The sequence below is a fragment of the Parambassis ranga genome, chromosome 20, assembly GCF_900634625.1.
Source record: "Parambassis ranga chromosome 20, fParRan2.1, whole genome shotgun sequence".
NCBI lineage: Eukaryota > Metazoa > Chordata > Actinopteri > Ambassidae > Parambassis > Parambassis ranga.
Window position 1 is genome coordinate 19,399,801 of NC_041040.1, and position 12,854 is coordinate 19,412,654.

The 12,854-nt window shown below is 41.0% G+C and overlaps 1 protein-coding gene across 1 annotated transcript in view; it reads left to right on the forward strand.

Annotated features, from left to right (window-relative positions):
• cubn (cubilin (intrinsic factor-cobalamin receptor)) overlaps positions 1 to 12,854 on the forward strand; it is a 40,463-nt gene that overhangs the window by 24,416 nt on the left and 3,193 nt on the right. Inside the window, exons 45-63 of the mRNA XM_028432839.1 lie at positions 383 to 561; positions 973 to 1,182; positions 1,374 to 1,514; positions 1,693 to 1,877; positions 2,252 to 2,423; positions 3,372 to 3,575; positions 3,832 to 3,981; positions 4,681 to 4,802; positions 5,180 to 5,405; positions 5,763 to 5,950; positions 6,199 to 6,355; positions 6,617 to 6,766; positions 6,856 to 7,041; positions 8,020 to 8,149; positions 8,659 to 8,876; positions 9,063 to 9,262; positions 10,342 to 10,504; positions 10,861 to 11,069; positions 12,137 to 12,281. Of these exons, the coding sequence (XP_028288640.1) occupies positions 383 to 561; positions 973 to 1,182; positions 1,374 to 1,514; positions 1,693 to 1,877; positions 2,252 to 2,423; positions 3,372 to 3,575; positions 3,832 to 3,981; positions 4,681 to 4,802; positions 5,180 to 5,405; positions 5,763 to 5,950; positions 6,199 to 6,355; positions 6,617 to 6,766; positions 6,856 to 7,041; positions 8,020 to 8,149; positions 8,659 to 8,876; positions 9,063 to 9,262; positions 10,342 to 10,504; positions 10,861 to 11,069; positions 12,137 to 12,281 (3,335 nt within the window). The remainder of the gene's footprint in view (positions 1 to 382; positions 562 to 972; positions 1,183 to 1,373; positions 1,515 to 1,692; positions 1,878 to 2,251; positions 2,424 to 3,371; positions 3,576 to 3,831; positions 3,982 to 4,680; positions 4,803 to 5,179; positions 5,406 to 5,762; positions 5,951 to 6,198; positions 6,356 to 6,616; positions 6,767 to 6,855; positions 7,042 to 8,019; positions 8,150 to 8,658; positions 8,877 to 9,062; positions 9,263 to 10,341; positions 10,505 to 10,860; positions 11,070 to 12,136; positions 12,282 to 12,854) is intronic.

The following is a 12,854-nucleotide window of genomic DNA, read 5'->3' on the forward strand; positions in this document are numbered from 1 at the left end:
CATTTCACCTTTTTGGTAATATCTTACTTCTAAGGTTTTTGCTGGCACAGCTCTCCAACTCATTTTTGTTGATTTTCTGTATATTATACTCCATAGTTGTTGAGTTGTGTCTACCAACCTGGTCAGTTAATGGCACATGTTTTTTTTTCAATATCATATGCAGAATATTGCTTTCACTAAACAGTGGTAATTAGATTGCCAGCAGCAGCAGATTGACAGACCAACAATCAAATCAGCAGCGCTGACTGCACCTGATTGGACAAATGCTTTCATGATGGGACATCTGCTTGCATTGGTGCGACAAGAAAACTTGAAAACTAGACTACCAAAATAAAACAAGAAGTCAAACTAAGGAAGACTCACATTTGTCTGCATTTCACAGCTGTCTGTATGACTACTTGGAAGTGCGAGATGGTTCAACTTTGAACGCCAACTTAATTTCCCGGCTCTGCGGCAACACTCGACCATCAACCCAATTTTCAACAGGTTCCTTCATGCTGCTCCGGTTCCGCACTGACAACAGCGTCACACACAAAGGGTTCAAGTTAAAGTACTCCATAGGTAAGCAAATTGCTGTAACGCACAAGGGCTTCGTTTTTGAATGTAGAGCAGATCTTGTAGTTCACAGGAAAACAGGAAATAAAAATATATTTTAAGAAATGTAAGATGACATAAAACATTTGAGATTCTACACACTGAACTGTGGCCTATTTGTATTCTTAATGTTGAATTGTACTTTTGTCAAGAAAATCTGAAAAAATACCGTAAAATGGCCAAAAAATATTTTCAAAATTTTAACAGCAATTATGATTTTTTTTTAGCATTTTTAGCAACGATGACCTGTCCACCTAAAAAAAAGAAAAGAAAAGAAAAGAAAAAAGGCAAAAACTAAAAATTGAAAATGAAAATAAAAACTGAAAAGTTGTCCTGATTCTTACCTTTCTGTTACCTGTTGTCTCCAATTCCGCCCAGCCACGTGCGGAGGCACTTTCATCGGACAGACCGGCATGATTCACAGTCCTGGCTTTCCACAATCCAACTACCCTGACAGCTCTACGTGTGAGTGGTACCTGGAAGGACCCACGGGCCACTACCTCATACTTAGCTATTCAAACTTCAGCCTGCAGAGCTCTAATGGATGCTCCAGTGACTATGTGGAGGTCAGAGAGTACAATGCCTCAGGTGAGAATACACACAATTACTCCATTCTTACCTAAAAAATACATCCCCAAGTTTAACCTGATGTTTTAACAGACCTGATGAGGAACTGAAATCTCTTCATTTTACAACTCATTCAACTCTTTGAAATAAGTTAAACACAACATATAATCACTTGTTGATAGAATAAACTGATTTTCCTTTATTGTGTTCAGGGCGTTTGCTGGGCCGGCACTGTGGCAGTAACTTACCCGCTGCCATGGAAACATCTGACAGTTTTGCCTTCGTCAGATTTGTCAGCGACAGCAGTGAAAACGCAGCTGGATTCAGGCTGTGGTTTGAAGCCAGCGTGGAAGGTACGATCATTTTCTGTGTGATTTTTACATTATATTTATATTTACTGTTTATCATTATTTCTATTCATTTAAAATTGAAAGCTAATTTTACAACTTGAGTTGGTATATATTCTATGATAAAAATATTTATATTATAAAATGTGATTTGAAAGTTCTTTTATTTTTCCTCTTCCTGCAGTCTGTGGAGGACAGCTGAACGCTCCCTCAGGAACTATCTCCTCTCCCAATTATCCCAACTTGTACCCGCACGACAGGCTGTGTCGCTGGGAGCTGGTGGTACCACAGGGCCGCGGGGTTACACTCACCATCAATGACCTGCGGCTGGAAGGTTCTGGTAGTTTCTGTACATTTGACTATGTTGAGGTGAGTTCCTTCCTGCCAGTGTTTCCTTACATTTTTACTTGAAACATCATGTTTACCATAGAATAAATAGAATACAATAATTATAAATTCTTGTGAGTTTGTAGTAATTGTTTTCTGTGATTAAGATTACTCTATTAAATCCTTATTTTCTGCTCAGGATGCAGATCAAATTTGAGTCAAAATTTGACACCACCTGGGTGTCCATGTTAAGAATATTTTCTTGGTATAGAAATGATTGACCACCCTTGTGAATTTCTTTGGGCGCACTGTTTATCAAAGCAAAAAGTGATTTTATGATACCAGATGAGCAAAACTCTATTAAAAATGTTTATTTACAGAGAAGTCGCGTAATAAGCACAACTTACATCTTTTAGGTAATCAATGGTCTGTCAGCTGACGCTCCTCGCCTGCAGCGATTCTGTGGTACTGTTCCAGCTGGCACTCAGGTGCGCTCGTCTGGCAACACCATGGTGGTTGTGTTTAAGACTGATGCTTCTGTGTCCAATGGTGGCTTCACAGCTTCTTACTCCTCTGATGAACCTGCAGGTTAGATGTTCTCTGAACGGTCTTATTATTATATTCATTCACACCTATCCTATTGTACAGTGATTTTTTTTTAACCCTTTCCAGTTTGCACTGAATCAGACTGAATGTGTTATTGTCTGTCACTCACACAGTTTCAATGATATTGTCAATACCATATACTGTATATGAAGATGGATGCCGTGACAGTTACCCAAAACTGAGGCCAGAACTTCTGGATTGCTCCCTGGTCGCTGGCTGAGATATACATCTTAAATGTATATAGATATTTTAACCAAATTTTTGTACAATGGGTAGATGTGGAGCCACAGTGTCCATCTGAAAAGTCAATTTAGAGAAACAATTTTAAGAAACAGGATTTTTGGTCAAATCGCTATGCAAATAAATCCTATTTTGGTCATTAGTCTAAGCAAAAGGACAGTTATTTACATAAATAAGGAATGTTGTACTTATATTAATGTGTCCAAATAACCGGTTGATAGTCTTTATAATAATAAATAAATAAATAAATAATAAATGTGAATTATGTTTAAATGCCTTCCGAGCTGAAATGTGGGCATGGATCTCCATTTCAGTCTCTATCCCAGTCTTCCAAACTGTAAATGTCTAGTTGTTTACAACACACAGACGGTAAACAGGCACTATGTCAAATGCCAGAATCAGTAAAAACTCTTAATGAGAAGCGATTTTAAACACAGCACATTTAAACACATGTATGTATCTTAATCTAAAAACACTGTATTTGTTATTTACAACCAGAAGGCTTAGACGTTTTGGCATCAACTCTTTAGGTGTTAGTATAAATAAACACAGCAGTGTGTCATCAGCATGTACATGATGCCATCCTCCAAGAAAGACATTAACAAAATTATAAAAAAATATCTGTGAAAAAAATGAGTTGTGTAATTCACATCACTTGAATAAGTAGTTTTGTATGTTTTTTATTGCTAGTCTGTGGTGGAGTCCTGAACAACCCAGTGGGTGGGAATTTTACTTCCCCTGACTACCTGGTGTCCAACTACAGCAACAACCTCAACTGTGAGTGGCTCATTCAGAACCCTCAGCACATCAATTCCTCCATTGTGGTGCTGATAGAAGACCTACATCTGCAGAACCATCAGACTTGTGAATTAGACTACCTCCAGTTCCGCTTAGGTTAGTACCAATACCAGTACTTGTTCCAGTTCAGATGTTGTGCATACTTTAATCTGCTGTAGTATTTTGAATTGATTTTATTTTCTGTCCACAATCAGTTATATTAAGCAGGTTTACATGTGTACTTCTACCCAGCAGATTACTACATCTTACCTTGACTTCAAACCTTTCAATAACCTTACACTGTAAAGCTTCAGAATATTCATTGAAACATATTATGCAATGCCTTTCAGTCCAATTCTCTCACTTCCCTCAGGTGACTCAAATGGTGAACTGTTGGCCAGGTTTTGCGGACAGACAATCCCTACACTTCCCATAGTGGTCTTTACCCCAGAGCTCTATGTCCATTTTCAAACTGACAATTCTGAGGGAGACCTGGGCTTCAAAGCTAAATACTTGTTCTCAGGTAAGAGTCTCGCTCTCTCTCTCTCTCTCTCTCTCTCTCTCTCTCTCTCTCTCTCTCCCCCTCCCCCTCCCCCTGTGTCCTGTCTCTGTCCTTTGTTTATCTTTGTGACTGCTAGGCTTGTTTCAAATGGGTGCTGTACCAGAGATGTTGTCCCCCTGTTGTAGGGTATGCTGAATGTACTTCAGCACAGCATTTCATACAATGTTTGTTTTTCAACTGACCACACGAACTGACATAAGGTGCTGTAGTTATTTGCAGTTAGGGGCCACAGACAGGCCACCCTCTGTAGTTCCTGAGGTTGAATCTCTCGCTAATGGAAAAACGTAACTACCTTTCCATTTGGTCAGCACATGTTTTTAGAACTGGACCCTAGAAATGCTAATATAGGCCCCACCTACATTCGCACAGAACATGGCCATCATCGTACAAGACTATGCACTGAGTTCCGTCCGAGTTTAGCAATGCCATGATGTGGATCGCCACTGAAACAGGTCTAGTCCACACCAGACCGGGTTGCTTAGAAGGACCCTGTATTGCTAGATTTGTTGACTTTCAGCCATGTGTTAGAGCTTGTAACTCCTCAGACACTGACTGTTTTCTCTGTCCTCCTCACATCCTACTCTCCCTAAAGACAATGCCAAAATACTGGACATCATATTTTATCAACTTCATGTGAGCAACATTGTTTTCTCTTTGCAGAATGTGGAGGCTGGCAGACAGGTGAAGGAGGGATGTTATCTAGTCCCAACTATCCAAATGACTATCCCAGCCCGAGTCGCTGTGCTTGGCTGCTAGAGGCTCCAGTGGGTCATACAATTGTGGTGAGTTTCTGTCTGTCCATTCTGACTGAATGGACTTTAAATTGCTATATCCAAGCAGCGCAGGTTTTACCAGGTGACTTCACATAACCACAGGCTCCATGTTTGTTTTAAAAATTAATCTTTGACATCCACATGCGGCTGGCTCCAAGTTGCTTTACAGCCCACAGCCTTAGATCCTCTGGTGAAACAGTTCCAGTTGTAACAAGGAAATACTAAAGACTAAAGGCTTTATTGATTTTTTTTTTAATTAAATTCTTAATTGCTTTAATCAGCTAGCTCCTAACTAAGCAAGTTTACTTTACTTTAAGTATTTGGGTATCCAGATATTTAAAATGTTAGAATGGCTTAAATATTTATTTATTTATCTTTGTCTGCAGCTGACATTCAGCTACTTCAACTTGGAGCCCCACAGCACATGCGGCTGGGATTCTGTATCCATCTTCAATGGAGGATCCCCTGGTTCCCCTGTTATCGGCCAGTACTGTGGTAACACCTCTCCAGGGACCATCCAGTCAGGGTCGAACAAACTTGCTGTTGTTTTCCTGGCTGACCATAGTGTGTCTAAAGGAGGATTTTTGGCCTCCTGGTCAGCTGATTCCTCAGGTATGATTGACACAAACTCTATTCGCTTCACATACTAAATTTAGTGTAAATCACACTTGTACTGTACAAACACTGTTGGGTTTTAGTATTAGGAAAATACAACCTCTGACAAAAGACGACATAAAACTCTATTATGTTTTTAGCAAAGGTGAAGCCATAAAAAAAAAAACATTTGGGATATGCCAAGTCCCCCCTTACTGCTTCCATAGGATTTAATACGTTGAGAAGGTGCTGCTGATCATCAGCCCTTAATATCATGAGCAGCTGTACAGAGCTGTATAAAAGCAGACATTTTAGAACACCTCATACCCACTGTCAAGCACTCTACAGTCACTCATTCTTTTTGTTTTCTGGCAGGATGTGGAGGGGTGATCCATGCTGATACAGGAACAGTCAAGTCTCCAAATTACCCACAGAACTTCCCCGCCAATGTAGAGTGTTCCTGGCACATCATTGCCCATGAGGGGAACCACCTGGAGCTGAGCTTCAACAGTGATTTCCAGATTCCAGACAGCACTGGGTCTTGCCAAAACAGTTATGTCAAGGTACCAGCGCAAAGCTCTCGCTGATGCCCTCAGCTTTCTACTGCTGTTTATCTACACTTTGTCTGATTGGTTAGCCCACAAGATCATTCTCCACTGCATTCTGTGGTGTATTGCATGTTGACCTTGGGATCTCCAGACCATATTTGGCACAGATGTTTTTGAACTGTTTTTGACCATATTACATTAGGGAAGGTGAGTGGGCTCATAATAAGTAGATCGGTGGTTAATCAGCATTTATGTCTGTGCAGGTGTGGTCGGGTCGCACTCAAAGTAACGAGGCGTTGCTGTCGACAGGCTGTGGCTCGGTGGCCCCAGCACCCATCGTTGCTCCATATAACATCATCACAAGCCGATTCCAGGCTACTGGAACCCCAGGCAGAGGGTTTTCATTCTCCTTCAGTACCAGTAAGAAAACACCTTCCTGTTGGACTTACAGTGTTTATAAGACCACAATGTACTCTTAGATGTTTGTGTGTGTTGTTAAGCTTCATCAGACTGGATGGGAAACACACACTTTGTTGTTCAGTTTTCACTGCATGTGTTCATTGCTTTTAGAAATGGCCATGATATTTGCCCAAGTATACAAAAAAGTAAAAAGGTCAAGTAACTAAACATCATTGCTTGTCCGACAACATGCACTAAAATAAAATGTGTTCTGTTCATCAGGATGCGGTGCAAACTTCACGGCTTCCAACGGTCGTGTGGTTTCTCCAAATTATCCAGCTGACTATCCTAGCAACCTCAACTGCAACTACATCATAGATGCTGGAGAAAAGACTGTGGTTGTCCTCACCTTCCAGACCTTCCAGGTCGAAGGTAAATGCTAGCATTAGCAGTTTGGACAATTAAATACAATTAAGTTTTAGAACTTGAGTAAACATCCATGCCATCTCCGTCTTGTCTAGCACACTCCACCTGTCAGTATGATGGTCTGAAGATCTATAATCTGGGTAATACTGGGACTGCTCTTGCCACTTTGTGCGGTAGTAATATCCCAGCACCGGTCACTACATTTGGCCCTATGTTGCTCCAGTTCTACTCTGACTCGGTGGTCGCCAGCAGAGGGTTTATGGCAGAATACAGAGCCATCCGTAAGTAATAAAGACAGTTCACTGCTACACTCTGTACTGTGGTTAGATTGTTATGGATAATGGAAAATTTAATACAGTACAGTATGTAATGTAAACAAAATCATCATGTGACTAGATTAGATTAACTTTCCAGGAAGGAGAGAACAATTTGAGAACCTTTAAAGTACACCTCCAGTTGAAAAACACCTCCAGACGGACCCTGCAAGTTTGTCAGGGTTGGCCCAGTAAAAATTCTAATAAGTTCAGGGTCCAAGTTGAGAGGCTGTTAGATCTAGGAGAGCTCCTATGGATCCTCTTCCAGTTTACCAGGCACTGCAGACCCTGAACAACCATAAAGAAGCATTCTACTCATCTCTCTGGCCTGGAACATTAGACAAGGATTAGCGTCCTTCAGTGGTCTCCCAAGACACCTTCCAGTGAAGGTTTCAAGCTTCTCTAGCTTTACAGGGATCCACATAAAAGCCTGCACTCCACACCAAACATTTTGTGCCTTGGAGGAGTAGCTAGTATCTGCAGGGTCCAGTTCTTTGTAGTAATTGATCTGATTACAGATACAGGAAGTTTCTGTATCCATTCTGCTATGAGAATGCACCAGAAATATTTCCACTATTCCAATATTTCCCTAACTCAGTCTAGTCAATGATTCTGGATCTCTCTTTTCCTGTTATTGCAATTCATCGATGATCCATTGTGTTTTTGAAATGCTGTACAGAAGTTCTTTTTTACTATAGAGCAGAATACATGACTCCCCCAAGTCACCCTAGTTCTGAACCAACATCCCCCTTACGTCACATTGGCACCTCTGTGCTTCACTGTCAGCAGACACTATATGTTGTGGTTGATTTGGTGTTTTTAGAGGAAGTATGGAGGGTATGGGATAGAAATAGTCTTCTTATATTATAGATAATGGTCACTAACTCATGTTGTCTTCAGACCAAAAAATGCACTGATATTAGTGTGACGTGTGTTTCTTTACAGCATGCGGTGGATTCTTTAACGGCACCATGGGCACAGTTAGCAGTCCAGCACTCTCCATAGCAAACTACCATCACAACATCAACTGTACCTACCACATCAGAGTCCAAGCAAACAGAGTGATGGATCTCAAGTAAGAGTGCACTGACTGTATGACCTGCATGGATCATATAGCAGGAGTAGTTTGAATGAACATGTGTATTTGACATGAGTTTCTGTTTTAATACAATGCATTGTTTTGAATATAAGATGGTGTACTTTTTAGAAAAACATCTTAAAACAGAGATTTTTACATGGCATTATTGCACACAGCTGACTCAGCAAACAACCCTTAAGCAGTCAAGAAATACAGTGTGTCAGGTTGTAAAGTTAGAAGATGATGAGGCCATAAAGTCTTAAAAATGCTGCCAGTAACTAAAGCTGTCATTCAGCTGAAGGCCCTGGATATCACTAAAGAGCTTGAAAAAAACATGGCTCATCTTATATTCAGAAAGATACAATACTGCTCCTCAATCCAATACATATGACCCTTATAACAGCTTGTTCGACTTTGTCTAGGAGTTTAAAGGCCTAAACATACCTATCTTGTAAGGGCTTACACACTTTCAGCCCTTGATGAATTTTTGTGTGTTCACTCTACAGGTTCAATACCTTCCATCTGGAGGCATCTTCTTCCTGTCGCTATGACTATGTCGCAGTTTATGATGGACAGGACACCTTGGCACCCTTGCTGGGGAAATTCTGTGGATCAGTCCTTCCACCTAATTTGCGCTCTTCCACCGATCAGCTCTTTATTGAATTCAGGACCGATGCCTCAGTGAGCGGGATCGGCTGGAGAGCCGTTTACAGTGAAACACTTGGTAGGTTAAAATGACTCTAATTTCTGATACTAAGTCTATGAAATAATTCCTGATTAAATTAGCTTTATAATCTAATATAATTAAAGATGAGCATCCGAGATGACAGAACAACAATCTCATTTTTCAAATCACATCTAATGTGAGCAAGCTGAAGAAACAATTACATTATGTTTACACTGCCTGCAGGTCCAGCTCAAGGATGCGGTGGCTATCTGTCCACACCCATGGGCATGTTCGGTTCACCCGATCCCAACCTGGATGGTCGCTATGAGCCCAGAATGGACTGCCTTTGGACCATTGAGATGCCGGTTAACAAGGCGATCAACCTGACCTTCAGCTCCTTTGATCTTGAGAGTTCCTCTACCTGCCGCTTCGACTATGTCAAAGTAAATTTCCCCAAGCTGGTGCTTATAGCTAGGGATGTCCCGATCCGATCACGTGATCGGAAATCGGGCCCGATTACGTGATTTCAGACTCGATCGGAATTGGACATTACCTCCCGATCAGGACTCGGATATATATTTATCAGGGCTGTCAAAGTTAATGCCTTCTATGCAGGGTGGCTCTGTGTCTTGTAGTGTAGGGGGATGACAGTTGCTTTTGGCGCGAGAGGTCCTGGGTTCGAGACTTCTATGCTGCGTGTGTGAAATCTCCCAGTGTGGCGGTAGCGCCACACACACAGACACACACAGACACACACACAGACACACACACACAGGTTTTGCTGCAATGAGTGCCTTTATAGAGAGTCCGGAAAGTATTGGATCGGGACTGGGTATCGGCAGATACTCAAAATCAAATGACTCGGACTCGAGGGCAAAAAAACCTGATCGGGACATCCCTACTTATAGCTATATGTTTAGATACATAATTCTATTTTCATCTGGTGTGCAACCATGGACTGTCTATAAACATGGACAACATGGCTCCTCCTGTGCACGTTGTACAAAAGTGATGGCAAAATGTTTATTAAGTGGTGCCGTGTTGGAAAACGATGATGATGATGATCTTGGAATCAGAATTTGCATAGTAGCTGTTGAGATGTGTGCAAACAACCACCCACGTCTTTGACACAGCACTCTGTGTAGCTTGGTTGCTCAGTTGACCATCATGTGATGTTACTTTCTCCTTTTTTAGTAACCACAAACGACCTAGTGCATTAATTACAGGTAAAAATAAAACTAGCAGTAAAGTCATTTACCATTTAAAAAATTTAAAAATATGTTATCCCATCCACTAACATGGAGAGGGCGGGATTCCTGACTTATACTGCAGCCAGCCACTAGGGGGCAATCCAGATATTTTGGCCTCACTTTTGGGGACCTGTCAAGTCATCCTTCTTTATGTAGAGTCTATGGTGTCAAATATTGTGATGCTCTATCTATTAATACACTATTATAATGCCACACTGACAGTACACTGCCAATGGTTGTGTGTTCACTCATCATGTGTTCCTCTCTATCAGGTGTATGATGGTGGCAACATAAATTTTCCTCTTGTCGGGACATTCTGTGGAAACTCAATCCCTGCTTACTTTGTGTCAAGTGGAAACTTCCTGACCGTCCACTTTGTCACCGATAGCTCAGTACAGAGGCAAGGATTCAATGCAACCTACACAGCAATACCACGTAAGACACTTTCTGCATTTTTACAGCACATTAAATGTGTCAGTCTCCCAGTAAACCAACTCTCTTTTTAACACAGTGGCCTCTGCCCTTGACAGTATCCCATGTTGGTATATCCACATCTTGAATTTATCTGGTCGCCTTGTCGAACCAGTTTTCTGGATCCTTGCAGGCCTTCTTGATGTGTCCCTGATTCTGTTGTTCAAAGTTCAAATACAGAAACTAATCCTTCACCCTGACCTTCCTTTATTCAACACCAAGGATCCTGATTTTGCCAAAAACCTAGCCCATTCCATCATTTCCAATAAAAATGTATATATAATCATGAAGATATTTTTTATTCCGTTTTTTTCCGTCAGTGGTGTGCGGTGGGACTTTAAATGCAACAACATCAGTCCAGACCCTGACTTCACCCTCCTACCCTGCTGGCTACCCCCCTTACACTTCCTGCCGTTGGTTTTTGGATGCTCCCACCCAAGAGACAATCAAAGTGTCAGTTAAGACATTTGTACTTCAGCCCAGCCAAAGTTGCTCCACCAACTACCTGGAAATTAAGGACTGGCCTCTGGTGAGTTCAGAAAAGTCCTAGAATTTGAGCCAATGTGAGAAATAAGACCCTGTTCAGACTGGGAAAATGCCATTAATTCCTTTGTAGCTATGTCAAAAATAAACTCCTGGCCAAGTTTAAGTAGTTCAACAGATGTTTAAGGGCAGCAGTGGCTTAATGGTAGAGCGGGTTGTCATTGTCATGTGTCGTTGGGCAAGGCACTTTACCCATATTGCCTCCAGCACACTGACTGAATATGTATGACTGAATCGGCGGAGAGTGGCTGCCAAGAACACATTGGCAGCCACATCTCCGTCAGTCTCCCCCTGGAGAGCTGTGGCTACATCTGTAGTTTACCACTGAACCCAGAAGTGTGTCACTAGCCGGATTCGATAGCTGCATTTGTGTTCAGTCCTTAGCCAGATTTCAGCGAATTGATTAATCCATCTTAAACCAGATTTGCACTGTTCAGATTGAGGAAAAAAAATCAAAACTGGTTAGAGTGGGATACGGCCTGGGCCCCACTATGGTCTGTTTGATTACATAATGGTCTGAATGGGGTCAATGTGGGTTTAAGCACGTCCATAAATATGAGCAAATCTTTGGATAATTAAAATGACTAATTTCGCAGTTTTGATGATTATCATTATAATATGATGAGCATCAACTGAAACTGTATTTTACAGAAGAAATTGTGGTTTAGTAGCAATGCCATCATGCTAATTCAGCAGATTAATTATTTTTTTTGTTAAACTGTAAACTTTCTTTAGCAGAATGTGGGATATAACACACACACAAATATATATATATGTGTGTGTGTGTGTATACATATACATATATATATAAATCACTTTCACGAACATTTTGGAATATTGGATCATGTGCTGACCTGTCCTGCTATACCACAGTTAACAAATGGTCTTTAATATATAGTGCTTATTAGAATCGCTCATCTTTAGAAACCTTTATCAATCTCCCTTGGTCAACTTATCAATAAAATGATCTGTGTTAAAACATGAAGTGATTTAAGTTTATAGATAATTACACTGATATGTTGATATAGCATCTCATAAGATTCTTGTTTCCAGGGGGACTATGGGCAGTCACATATGTTCTGTGCATCAGATGGTCGTCCACCAGACTTCTACAGTTATGGCAGGACAATCATTGTACACTTCAAATCTGACGCCTTCATGATGGGAAATGGCCTCAATTTCACCTATCAAATTGCCGGTAGGTTCCTTATACAGGATGAAAACCAAAATATCTACTTCAGTATATTTTTAATTTTCATTTCATATAGGGAACCAAGCAGTTTTGTGACAGTTGCAAGAAAAAAATCTTTTAACCGGAGAAACCTTGAGCAGGACCAGGCCCATTGGGCTGACCGTCCTCCAGACTCTGGTTCCAACATGGTATCCTTTTCCAATGTGGTAGTGACTGAGATGAGACATTTTTACCTTACTTTTGCAAAATGAGTGGAGGTGGAACTACTTCATCCATATTTATATAGAGTCTATGGAAAGAGGGTTTTAGTTGCAACCTACTATGGTCTGTTATGGTGTCTATTCACTGGAGTGATATGGGCTCCTCTTGACATCTTCTTTGACAACTTCATAATTTATAAGACCATTACCATGAGTCACAGCTATTATGCATACCTCAGTCTTGAATTGGAGCTGAATAGGGACCTGTGCTAAAAGGTAGGGTAGGAGATTTCATTCTGATGCAACGACCGATAGCAACCGATTAGTTCGGCAGTTTCTCATTAAAACGAAGAATATGAATCATCTGTGGAAGCTATAA